General features: G+C 38.8%; 1 protein-coding gene across 1 annotated transcript in view; it reads right to left on the bottom strand.

The window, feature by feature from the left end:
* The window catches only part of LOC133606864 (cAMP-regulated D2 protein), a 56,067-nt gene that overhangs the window by 33,538 nt on the left and 8,469 nt on the right, over positions 1 to 14,060 (bottom strand). The window contains exons 2-4 of the mRNA XM_061961247.2: positions 7,973 to 8,174; positions 5,303 to 5,436; positions 5,036 to 5,163 (exon numbers count right to left, since the gene is read on the bottom strand). Of these exons, the coding sequence (XP_061817231.1) occupies positions 5,036 to 5,163; positions 5,303 to 5,436; positions 7,973 to 8,174 (464 nt within the window). The remainder of the gene's footprint in view (positions 1 to 5,035; positions 5,164 to 5,302; positions 5,437 to 7,972; positions 8,175 to 14,060) is intronic.

The raw sequence follows: 14,060 nt of genomic DNA on the forward strand, positions 1-14,060 counted from the left end.
TAAATGACCTACATTATGCAATCAGGTAATCACCTGTGATTAATCATGAGTAATCCAAGTTCCAAAATGTGATTATTCTGATGAAACACATTGATTATTATCAGTAAAGAATAATAAGAATTCATGAAATATCTCCATGGATCAATTTTTAAACATCCGACCCTTGCTGAGAAATGTTTGGACACCCCTGACCTAATCTAATCTAATCTAATCTAATCTAATCTAATTGTATCTAATCTAATCTAATCTAATCTAATTTAACAAAATCTAATCTAATCAAATATAATCTAATTTATTCTAACCTAATCGAATATAACCTAACCTAACCTAATATATTCTAATCTAATCTAATTAAATCTAATCTAATCCAAATTAACATAATCTGATCTAACCTAATCTAATTCAACCTAATATAATAAAATATAATATAATTTATTCTAACCTAATCGAATCTAATATAATTTATTCTAACCTAATCGAATCTAATATAATTTATTCTAACCTAATCAAACCTAACCTAATCTAATCTAACCTAACCTAATCCGATCTAGCCTAACCTAATCTAATCCAACCTAATCTAATCTAACCAAACATAATCTAATACAACCTAATGTAACCTAATCTAATTTAATCCAACCTATTAAAATAATCTAATCTAGTCTAATCCAATCTGACCTAATCTAATCTAATGGAATATAATATAACATATTCTTGTCTAATCTGATCTAACCTGATTTAATTTAACCTAATCTAATCTAAACTAATGTAGTCTAATCTAATCCAATATTGTCTATACTAATCTAACCTAATCTAATCTAATCTAATCTAATATAATATAATCTAACCTAACCTAATCTAATCTAATGTAGTCTAATCTAGTCTATTATAATATAATATAATCCAATCTAATCTAATCTAATCCAACCTAAACCAGAGGTGGGTAGAGTAGCCAGAAATTGTACTCAAGTAAGAGTACTGTTACTTTAGAGATTTATTACTCAAGTAAAAGTAAGGAGTAGTCACCCAAATATTTACTTGAGTAAAAGTAAAAAGTATGTTGTAAAAAAACTATTCAAGTACTGAGTAACTGATGAGTAACATACACACACATATCATATATATATATATATATATATATATATATATATATATATATATATATATATACACACACACACATATATATATATATATATATATATATATATATATATATATATATATATATATATATATATATATATATATATGTCTTAATAAGGTTATCCAAAAAATAGTGCTCGATACCGTAGTAGAGCGCAATATATGTATGTGTGGGGAAAAAAAATCACAAGACTATTTCATCTCTACAGGCCTGTTTCATGAGGGGGGGTACCCTCAATCGTCAGGAGATTGAGATTGAGATTGAGAATCTCCTGACGATTGAGGGTACCCCCCCTCATGAAACAGGCCTGTAGAGATGAAATAGTCTTGTGATTTTTTTTCCCCACACATACATATATATATATATATATATATATATATATATATATATATATATATATATATATATATATATATATATATATATATACACATATATATATATATATATATACATTGATATATACAGTATATAATTTATATTTATTTTTTTTGCCGTTTTTGGTTACATGTTAATAGTGTTTTAATGAATATACATGCATGTTTAACACATATAGATTCCTTTCTTTCATGAAGACAAGAATATAAGTTGGTGTATTACCTGATTGTGATGACTTGCATTGATTGGAATCAGACAGTAGTGATGACAAACGTCCACGTTTTCAAATGGAGGAGAAGAAAAGTTCCTCCTTTCTGTCTAATACCACATGAAAGTGGTTGGTTTTTGGCATCTTATATGTCCAGCTTCCATATTCGTTTTCATACACTTTACAAGAAATACATTGGCGGCAAACTCCGTAGCTTGCTAGCTTGTTTGCGCAGGCTTTCGGAGACTCTTATTTTGAAAGCGCAGGCGCGATGGCGCGGCACTTTTATTGTGAAGACAGGAACTGTGCAGTCAGTCTTTAGGCTTTTGACGGGGTGTACGGTTGAAATAAAAAATGGTCTTTTTTCCTTCACACTTTTGATTGATTGATTGGAACTTGTATTAGTAGATTGCACAGTACAGTACATATTCCGTACAATTGACCACTAAATGGTAACACCCCAATAAGTTTTTCAACTTGTTTAAGTCAGGTCATGTGACCCCTGGCTCTGTTTGATTGGTCCAACGTCACCAGTGACTGCATCTGATTGGTGGAACGGAGTGAACGTCACCAGTGACTGTATTTGTTGAAACGCAGGCACTATGAAGGTCTGTCTGACAGACCAAAACAAACAAAGCGTGCATTAACAGATCGATAAAAATTAGTAGCGAGTAGCGAGCTGAATGTAAATAAAAGTAGCGAAGTAAAAGTAGCGTTTCTTCTCTATAAATATACTCAAGTAAAAGTAAAAGTATTTTGCATTAAAACTACTCTTAGAAGTACAATTTATCCCAAAAGTTACTCAAGTAGATGTAACGGAGTAAATGTAGCGCGTTACTACCCACCTCTGACCTAAACTAATCTCATCTAATCTAATTGAATCCAACCTAATGTAATCTAATCTAGTCAAACCTAATATAACCTAATGTGATCTACAAACCCTGTTTCCATATGAGTTGGGAAATTGTGTTAGATGTAAATATAAACGGAATACAATGATTTGCAAATAATTTTCAACCCATATTCAATTGAATGCACTACAAAGACAACATATTTGATGTTCAAACTCGTAAACTAATTTTTTTTTTTGCAAATAATAATTAACTTAGAATTTAATGGCTGCAACACGTGCCAAAGTAGTTGGGAAAGGGCATGTTCACCACTGTGTTACATGGCCTTTCCTTTTAACGACACTCAGTAAACGTTTGGGAACTGAGGAGACACATTTTTGAAGCTTCTCAGGTGGAATTCTTTCCCATTCTTGCTTGATGTACAGCTTAAGTTGTTCAACAGTCCGGGGGTCTCCGTTGTGCTATTTTAGGCTTCATAATGCTCCACACATTTTCAATGTCTGGACTACAGGCAGGCCAGTCTAGTACCCGCACTCTTTTACTATGAAGCCACGTTCATGTAACACGTGGCTTGGCATTGTCTTGCTGAAATAAGCAGGGGCGTCCATGATAACGTTGCTTGGATGGCAACATATGTTGCTCCAAAAGCTGTATGTACCTTTCAGCATTAATGGTGCCTTCACAGATGTGTAAATTACCCATGTCTTGGGCACTAATACACCCCCATACCATCACAGGTGCTGGCTTTTACACTTCGAGCCGAGAACAATCCGGATGGTTCTTTTCCTCTTTGGTCCGGAGGACACGACGTCCACAGTTTCCAAAAACAATTTGAAATGTGGACTCGTCAGACAACAGAACACTTTTCCACTTTGTATCAGTCCATCTTAGATGAGCTCAGGCCCAGCGAAACCAACGGTGTTTCTGGGTGTTGTTGATAAACGGTTTTCGCCTTGCATAGGAGAGTTTTAACTTGCACTTACAGATGTAGCGACCAACTGTAGTTAATGACAGTGGGTTTCTGAAGTGTTCCTGAGCCCATGTGGTGATATCCTTTACACACTGATGTCGCTTGTTGATGCAGTACAGCCTGAGGGATCGAAGGTCACGGGTTTAGCTGCTTAAGTGCAGTGATTTCTCCAGATTCTCTGAACCCTTTGATGATATTACGGAGCGTAGATGGTGAAATCCCTAAATTCCTTGCAATAGCTGGTTGAGAAAGGTTTTTCTTAAACTGTTCAACAATTTGCTCACGCATTTGTTGACAAAGTGGTGACCCTCGCCCCATCCTTGTTTGTGAATGACTGAGCATTTCATGGAATCTACTTTTATACCCAATCATGGCACCCACCTGTTCCCAATTTGCCTGTTCACCTGTGGGATGTTCCAAATAAGTGTTTGATGAGCATTCCTCAACTTTATCAGTATTTATTGCCACCTTTCCCAACTTCTTTGTCACGTGTTGCTGGCATCAAATTCTAAAGTTAATGATTATTTTCAAAAAAAAATGTTTATCAGTTTGAACATCAAATATGTTGTCTTTTAGCATATTCAACTGAATATGGGTTGAAAATGATTTGCAAATCATTGTATTCCGTTTATATTTACATCTAACACAATTTCCCAACTCATATGGAAACGGGGTTTGTAGTCTAATATAATCTAATCCAACCCAACCTAAACTAACCTCATCTAATCTAATGTAATCTAATCTAGTCAAACCTAATATAACCTAATCTAATCTGATCTAATATAATGTAGTCTGAATCTGATATAATCTAACCTATCCTAACCTAATATAATATAATATAATATAATCCAACCTAATCTAATTTAATCCAACCTAAACTAACTTCATCTAATCTAATTCAAAATCCAACCTGGTGTAATCTAATGTAATATAATCTAGTCAAACCTAATATAACCTAATCTAATCTAATCTGCTTTAATCTAATGTAGTCTAAATCTAATCTAATCTAACCTATCCTAATCTAATCTAATCCAATTTAACCTAAATTATCCTAACCTAATCTAATCTAATCTAATGTAATCTAATGTAAAGTTAAAGTTAAAGTACCAATGATTGTCACACACACACTAGGTGTGGCGAGATTATTCTCTGCATTTGACCCATCCCCCTTGATCACCCCCTGGGAGGTGAGGGGAGCAGTGGGCAGCAGCGGTGGCCGCACCCGGGAATCATTTTGGTGATTTAACCCCCAATTCCAACCCTTGATGCTGAGTGCCAAGCAGGGAGGTAATGGGTCCCATTTTTTTATAGTCTTTGGTATGACTCGGCCGGGGTTTGAACTCACAACCTACCGATCTCAGGGCGGACACTCTAACCACTAGGCCACTGAGTAGGTAACCTAATGTCATGTGATGTAATGTAATCTAATGTAATGTAATCTAAAGAAATCTGTAGAGTGATGATGCAGGTGAAACTGAGCCCACCTGCCCTTGAGTGGGATGGAGAAAGGTAAACTCTGCAGGACGGCCTGTTGGAAGAGCGGCGCGCTGCTGTGGACCATCAAGTGCACACTCACTGACTGAGCACCTGCACTCTCCCCGAACAAAGTCACCTGACACAGAGCACACCTTTTTACTCTTACACTTCTTACTCTTACACTTCTTATACTCACACTTCTTACACTTACGCTTCTTACTCTTACACTTCTTACTCTTACACTTCCATTTCTTCCTGTGTGTGTGCCTACTTGCCTTGCTGGAGTCCCCCCCAAACACAGCGATGTTCCTCTGGACCCAGAGCAGGGCCGCCTGCTGGTCCAGGATGCCGTAGTTCCCAACAACGGCTGTGCCAGGGTCTTTACCGGACACAAGGAACCCGAAAGCACCTTAAAACATAAGTTTTAGACTTTTAATGACCCCCAACGTGACCGACCTGAGACCTAAGGTTCAATACGACCACAGGAGTTGTGAAGGACTTCACCTCAAAATTGACATTGTCCCCTCTTTGCTAACTTATTGTTAGCTGGAGTTAGTGAGTAAAGAAACATTAAAGTTCCCAGAACCCTTTTGTCCCCCATTGACTCCCTTTTATAAAGGCCATTTTTCTATAAACTGTCAACCTGTTCTTTTAAAACACTTTTGTAAACCAAACAAGTCCAAGCATTTTCCTCAGAAATATGTGCAAATCTTAATAGAGGTGTAATTCCACCCTTCAACCACTAGTTAGAGCCAGAATAGCATAGAACAGGGTTTCCTAACCATAGGGCTGGGCGGGGCCCATTGTTGGGCTGCGAATCTGTTAATCAGCTGTGGTCCGTACTCAGTTGCAATACACTTTTCCACCACTTGTGGCAGTAATGACAATAGCAAACAAACAGAAGAAGTCGGCCGCTAAAGTCATAGAGAAGTTTCTTAAGCGCAAAAATTATGACTAAAGTGGTAAAGATGTGTTTTCTTTGGCAACTTAATTTTTGTCGACAGTTACGTTAAAGGCCTACTGAAACCCACTACTACCGACCACGCAGTCTGATAGTTTATACATCAATGATGAAATCTTAACATTGCAACACATGCCAATACGGTCGGGTTAGCTTACTAAAGTGCAATTTTAAATTTCGCGCGGAATATCCTGCTGAAAACGTCTCGGTATGATGACGCCGGCGCGTGACGTCACGGATTGTAGAGGACATTTTGGGACAGCATGGTGGCCAGCTATTAAGTCGTCCGTTTTCATCGCAAAATTCCACAGTATTCTGGACATCTGTGTTGGTGAATCTTTTGCAATTTGTTCAATGAACAATGGAGACAGCAAAGAAGAAAGCTGTAGGTGGGAAGCGGTGTATTGCGGCCGACTTCAGCAACACAAACACGGCCGGTGTTTCATTGTTTACATTCCCGAAAGATGACAGTCAAGCTTTACCATTGTCCTGTGGAGAACTGGGACAACAGAGACTATTACCAGGAGGACTTTGAGTTGGATGCGCAGACGCGGTACCGTGAGTACATATGCAGCTGCGGCTCCAAACATTTGATCGCTTGCCCGTACGTGCGTGCCGCTATGTGCATGTCACGTACGTAATTTTGGGGACTTTGGGGAAATATATGTGCTGTATGAACTTTGGGGAGGTGAACGGTACTTTGGGCTGTGGGATTGAGTGTGTTGTGCAGGTGTTTGAGTTGTATTGGCGGGTTATATGGACGGGAGGGGGGAGGTGTTTGTTATGCGGGATTAATTTGTGGCATATTAAATATAAGCCTGGTTGTGTTGTGGCTAATAGAGTATATATATGTCTTGTGTTTATTTACTGTTTTAGTCATTCCCAGCTGAATATCAGGTCCCACCCGCCTCTCACAGCATCTTCCCTATCTGAATCGCTCCCACTGCCCTGTAGTCCTTCACTCTCACTTTCCTCATCCACAAATCTTTCATCCTCGCTCAAATTAATGAGGAAATCGTCGCTTTCTTGGTCCGATTCGCTCTCGCTGCTGGTGGCCATGATTGTAAACAATGTGCGGATGTGAGGAGCTCCACAACTTGTGACGTCACACGCATATCGTCTGCTACTTCCGGTACAGGCAAGGCTTTTTTATCAGCGACCAAAAGTTGCGAACTTTATCGTCGATGTTCTCTACTAAATCCAAAACTATGGCAATATCGCGAAATGATCAAGTATGACACATAGAATGGACCTGCTATCCCCGTTTAAATAAGAAAATCGCATTTCAGTCGGCCTTTAAGAAAGATACATATTCTTATAATTTTTTGAGTTGTAATTTATAAGTTAACATGTATGTAAATAAAAAAATGTATTAGTTTTTATGAATCCCTTCCTTTGCATTATATTTGGTGAGTACATTAACACCTCTAAAGGCTTAGTGGCCACATGCGTGGACAGCACCTTTTAGCTCTTATTTCCAAAATTGTGTACACTACTGAATTGGGGTCTTATGGCCACTTATGTGGACACTTATATTGCCATCTGGTGGTGTCAGAAGAGTACAACATACAATGGAATTTGGACAAAAAAAAGTGTAAAAATAAGAATTAGCATGTCACTACACATGAAGTACACGTTTGTGTACTTATGGACTAAGTACATCATATCAAAAGATGATTCTTAGTTTTTATTCTAAATAGGGTCCAATAAGCCCAAATAGCAAAGAGAAATTAAAAAAAGGATGTAATAAAACAGCTTGGGCCTTAAGAAGTTAAGGGAAGGATTCACATTGCCACATTATTGGGTGGATCTCGCGTGAGAGGAAGAGGAGGGTTAATCATTTCAAGACTTTCGGGTGCCTGGTACTTAAATTCAGGATCTCCACAGGTTAATGACTTTTCACTTGTGCCCTGTGTGTGTGGCAAGTGGGCTAACTACAATCAGACATTCCCAGTCTTTTGCAATAAACACCGCCGGCTCTCACCCAGTCGATATTCCAGGCTCACGACTATAGTGCGGCTGAAGTTGCTCAAGAAGCGGCCGTCGTACAGCGGCTTGGAGGCCGAACCGGCGATGAAATCCCCTCCGTGGATCCAGGCCATCACAGGAAGTGGACTTTGTGGCGGGGAGTCGAAGTTGACGTCCAGAGGGACGAAGATGTTCAGATAGAGGCAGTCCTCGCTGACCTAAAAGGGGACGTTATGAAGACTTTTTTCAACCTTTCAGGTCCCAAATGTGATTTTCAGGCAACGGTAGCATCTTAATTAATTTAACTTCTAAATCAGTGGTTCTTAACCTTGTTGGAGGTACCGAACCCCACCAGTTTCAAATGCGCATTCACCGAACCCTTCTTTAGTGAAAAATACATTTCTTAATTTAATCTTAATTTGTAAATATTAATCATGAAATGATGTTATTATATTAAATAAATACTAACAAAGATATATTTTACAAACAAAGTTACAGGAATGTACACATGATCCCATGTTTACATCTCATTGTGCAACATGTGAATGTTTTAGTGGGAACTAAATGCATACTTGCCAACCTTGAGACCTCCGATTTCGGGAGGTGGGGGTGGGGGCGTGGTCGGGGGTGGGGTGGGGCGTGGTTGGGGGCGTGGTTAAGAGGGGAGGAGTATATTGACAGCTAGAATTCACCAAGTCAAGTATTTCATACATATATATATATACATATATATATATCTACATCCTGAAAATATGCAAAAAAAACTGTGTTTAGATAATTGATACTTCAAACTTGCATAAATAAATATTAAGGAATATAACATTGCTTGGCTTCTGAGAGTTTCAAAATGTAATGAATAAAATGCTAAAGTTGTTGATAAACAAGCAATTATTTTAATAATTAAATATGGTCATTTTAAATTAATTATTATGATAATTTAAAATCAATTATTTAAAATATGTTTATTTTAATGTATAATTCTATGGCTGGATGTAATAAGGAGTCACAAAAAAATACAAATAAAAATACAATTAATTTTGATGTTTTTAGCAAAATATAGTAAAACATTTATTTATTTTTTTTAATTTTTTTTATTAATAAATATATTTATTTTTAGGTAAAATAAACATAATAATACAATTTATCTCTAGTCTGGATGATTTAGTTCTTGTCACCCTGTTGTCCTTCCGTCATGAAAAAAGGCTGTCCTCACTCAGTGTCCGCATGGAGCTGGAGGGGGGGTGGCTTCCAGCTCCGGCTGAAAATCGGGAGATTTTCGGGAGAATATTTGTCCCGGGAGGTTTTCGGCAGAGGCGCTGAATTTCGGGAGTCTCCCGGAAAATTCAGGAGGGTTGGCAAGTATGACTAAATGCGATATCTGAAAGGGGTACAAATTATTTCCAAAGCAGGACCCCCACCCAGACATACAATGCTAGTACACAGCTCATGAAAAACAATCCATCCATCCATCCATCTTCTTCCGCTTATCCGAGGTCGGGTCGCGGGGGCAGCAGCCTAAGCAGGGAAGCCCAGACTTCCCTCTCCCCAGCCACTTCGTCCAGCTCCTCCCGGGGGATCCCGAGGCGTTCCCAGGCCAGCCGGGAGACATAGTCTTCCCAACGTGTCCTGGGTCTTCCTCGTGGCCTCCTACCGGTCGGACATGCCCTAAACACCTCCTTAGGGAGGCGCTCGGGTGGCATCCTGACCAGATGCCCGAACCACCTCATCTGGCTCCTCTCGATGTGGAGGAGCAGCGGCTTTACTTTGAGCTCCCCCCGGATGACAGAGCTTCTCACCCTATCTCTAAGGGAGAGCCCCGCCACCCGGCGGAGGAAACTCATTTCGGCCGCTTGTACCCGTGATCTTGTCCTTTCGGTCATAACCCAAAGCTCATGACCATAGGTGAGGATGGGAACGTAGATCGACCGGTAAATTGAGAGCTTTGCCTTCCGGCTCAGCTCCTTCTTCACCACAACGGATCGATACAGCGTCCGCATTACTGAAGACGCCGCACCGATCCGCCTGTCGATCTCACGATCCACTCTTCCCTCACTCGTGAACAAGACTCCGAGGTACTTGAACTCCTCCACTTGGGGCAAGATCTCCTCCCCAACCCGGAGATGGCACTCCACCCTTTTCCGGGCGAGAACCATGGACTCGGACTTGGAGGTGCTGATTCTCATCCCAGTCGCTTCACACTCAGCTACGAACCGATCCAGTGAGAGCTGAAGATCCTGGCCAGATGAAGCCATCAGGACCAAATCATCTGCAAAAAGCAGAGACCTAATCCTGCAGCCACCAAACCGGATCCCCTCAACGCCTTGACTGCGCCTAGAAATTCTGTCCATAAAAGTTATGAACAGAATCGGTGACAAAGGGCAGCCTTGGCGGAGTCCAACCCTCACCGGAAACGTGTCCGACTTACTGCCGGCAATGCGAACCAAGCTCTGACACTGATCATACAGGGAGCGGACCGCCACAATCAGACAGTCCGAAACCCCATACTCTCTGAGCACTCCCCCCAGGACTTCCCGAGGGACACGGTCGAATGCCTTCTCCAAGTCCACAAAGCACATGTAGACTGGTTGGGCAAACTCCCATGCACCCTCAAGGACCCTGCCGAGAGTATAGAGCTGGTCCACAGTTCCACGACCAGGACGAAAACCACACTGTTCCTCCTGAATCCGAGGTTCGATGAAAAACAATATTTTTTGTTATTGTCATTGTAAGTGGGCCAAAACACTTATATTAGAAAATAATCTCATGGATTATAACAGGGGTCACCAACCTTTTTGAAACCAAGAGCTACTTCTTGGGTACTGATTAATGCGAAGGGCTACCAGTTTGATACACACTTAAATAAATTGCCAGAAATAGCCAATTTGCTCAATTTACCTTTAATTCTATGTTATTATTAATAACTAATGATATTGATCTTTTACGGAAGGTTTTTTGTAGAGCAGTGTTTTTCAACCTTTTTTGAGCAAAGGCACATTTTTTTTCGTTGGAAAAATCCGGAGGCACACCACCAGCAAAAATCATTAAAAAACGAAACTCAGTTGACAGTAAAAAGTCGTTGTCACAATTGTTGGATATGACTTTAAAGCATAACCAAGCATGCATCAATATAGCTCTTGTCTCAAAGTAGGTGTACTTTCACATCACACCCTGACTTATTTGGACTTTTTTGCTGTTTTCCTGTGTGTAGTGTTTTAGTTCTTGTCTTGCGCTCCTATTTTAATGGCTTTTTCTCTTTTTTTGGTATTTTCCTGTAGCAGTTGTATGTCTTCCTTTGAGCGATATTTCCCGCATCTGCTTTATTTTAGCAATCAAGAATATTTCAGTTGTTTTTATCCTTCTTAGTGTGGCCATTGTTGATTGTCATGTCATGTTTGGATGTACATTGTGGACGCCGTCTTTGCTCCACAGTAAGTCTTTGCTGTCGTCCAGCATTCTGTTTTGGTTTACTTTGTAGCCAGTTCAGTTTTAGTCTCGTTCTGCGTAGCCTTCCCTAAGCTTCAATGCCTTTTCTTAGGGGCACTCACCCTTTGTTTATGTTTGGTTTAAGCATTTGACACCTTTTTACCTGCACACTGCCTCCCGCTGTTTCTGACATCTACAAAGCAATTAGCTACCGGCTGCCACCTACTGATATGGAATTGATTGATTGATTGAAACTTTTATAAGTAGATTGCACAGTACAGTGCATATTCCGTACAATTTACCACTAAATGGTAACACCCGAATAAGTTTTTCAACTTGTTTAAGTCGGGGTCCACTTAAAACCGAAGAGTAATACACGGTTACTCTGCCGAGCTCTAGACAGCACTGACATTCAACAACAACACATCATTTGCAGACCATATTTACTGGTTTGCAAAAAATATTTTTAACCCACATAGGTGAAATTAGATCATCTCCCACGGCACACCAGACCGTATCTCACGGCACACTGGTGTGACGCGGCACAGTGGTTGAAAAACACTGTTGTAGAGAATAAATGATGAAAAAAACACTTAATTGAACGGTTTAAAAGAGGAGAAAACACGAGAAAAATGAAAATTAAATTTTGAAACATAGTTTATCTTCAATTTCGACTCTTTAAAATTCAAAATTCAACCGAAAAAAAGAAGAGAAAAACTAGCTAACTTTTTGAAAAATTAAAAAAATAATTTATGGAACATCATTAGTAATTTTTCCTGATTAATATTAATTTTATAATTTGGATAACATGTTTTAAATAGGTTCAAATCCAATCTGCACTTTGTTAGAATATATAACAAATTGGACCAAGCTATATTTCCGACAAAGACAAAGCATTATTTCTTCTAAATTTTCCAGAACAAAAATTTTAAAAGAAATTCAAAAGACTTTGAAATAAGATTTATATTTGATTCTACAGATTTTCTAGATTTGCCAGAATATTTTTTTTGGAATTTTAATCATAATAAGTTTGAATAAATATTTCACAAATATTCTTCGTCGAAAAAACAGAAGCTAAAATGAAGAATTTAATTAAAACATATTTATTGTTCTTTACAATAAAAAAAATAAATTTACTTGAACATTGATTTAAATAGTCAGGAAAGAAGAGGAAGGAATTTAAAAGGTAAAAAGGTATATGTGTTTAAAAATCCTAAAATCATTTTTAAGGTAGTAGTTTTTCTCTAAAATTGTCTTTCTGAAAGTTATAAGAAGCAAAGTAAAAAAAATAAATGAATTTATTTAAACAAGTGAAGACCAAGTCTTTAAAATATTTTCTTGAATTTTCAAATTCTATTTGAGTTTTGTCTCTTAGAATAAAAAATGTCGAGCAAAGCGAGACCAGCTTGCTAGTAAATAAATACAATTTAACAAATAGAGGCAGCTCACTGGTAAGTGCTGCTATTTGAGCTATTTTTATAACAGGCCAGCGGGCGACTCATCTGGTCCTTACGGGCGACCTGGTGACCCCTGGATTATAATATTATAATGATTATAATAATACAACATTTAACTTGTTATTTAGTCAGGTTTGGGACTGGTGTGCTGCTGGTGTGGCCACAGTGCATGTGCACGTCGCTCACATGTGCTCCACTGAATGCTCAAGGAGTTTTTGCGTTTGCTCAAGCATATGGAAAATTAGAGGGAACATTGTTTGGGGGTATCATAATACGCCGATAGTGAGAAGTTTTTATTTACACGATGAGTCGGGTGTGTCTTGACCTCCTCCGTCGAACCCCTAAGGCCGACTCACCGAACCCCTAGGGTTCGATCAAACCCAGGTTAAGAACCAGTGCTCTAAAGGCCTTAGTGGCCACATGCATGGACAGCACCTTTTAGCTCTTATTTCCAAAATTGTGCACACTACTGAATTGGGGTCTAATGGCCACTTATGTGGACACTTATACTGCCATCTGTATAAGTGATGTATGTAAATACATTTTTTATTAGTTTTTATGAATCCCTTCTTTTGCATATTTGTACAATGGAATTTGGAAGAAAAAAAAGTGTAAAATTAAGAATTAGCATGTCACTAAACATGAAGTACACATTTGTTACTTATGGACTAAGTACATCATATCAAAAGATAATTCTTAGTTTTTTATTCTAATTAGGGTCCAATAAGCCCAAATAGCAAAGATAAATTTAAAAAAAGCATGTAAACAAACAGCTTGGGCCTTAAAGGGGAACATTATCACCAGACCTATGTAAGCGTCAATATATACCTTGATGTTGCAGAAAAAAGACCATATATTTTTTTAACCGATTTCCGAACTCTAAATGGGTGAATTTTGGCGAATTAAACGCCTTTCTAATATTCGCTCTCGGAGCGATGACGTCACAACGTGACGTCACATCGGGAAGCAATCCGCCATTTTCTCAAACACCGAGTCAAATCAGCTCTGTTATTTTCCGTTTTTTCGATTGTTTTCCGTACCTTGGAGACATCATGCCTCGTCGGTGTGTTGCCGGAGGGTGTCACAACACGAACAGGGACGGATTCAAGTTGCACCAGTGGCCCAAAGATGCGAAAGTGGCAAGAAATTGGACGTTTGTTCCGCACACTTTACCGACGAAAGCTATGCTACGACAGAGATGGCAAGAATGTGTGGATATCCTGC

The sequence above is a fragment of the Nerophis lumbriciformis genome, linkage group LG05 (genome assembly GCF_033978685.3).
Source record: "Nerophis lumbriciformis linkage group LG05, RoL_Nlum_v2.1, whole genome shotgun sequence".
NCBI classification, from domain to species: Eukaryota; Metazoa; Chordata; class Actinopteri; order Syngnathiformes; family Syngnathidae; genus Nerophis; species Nerophis lumbriciformis.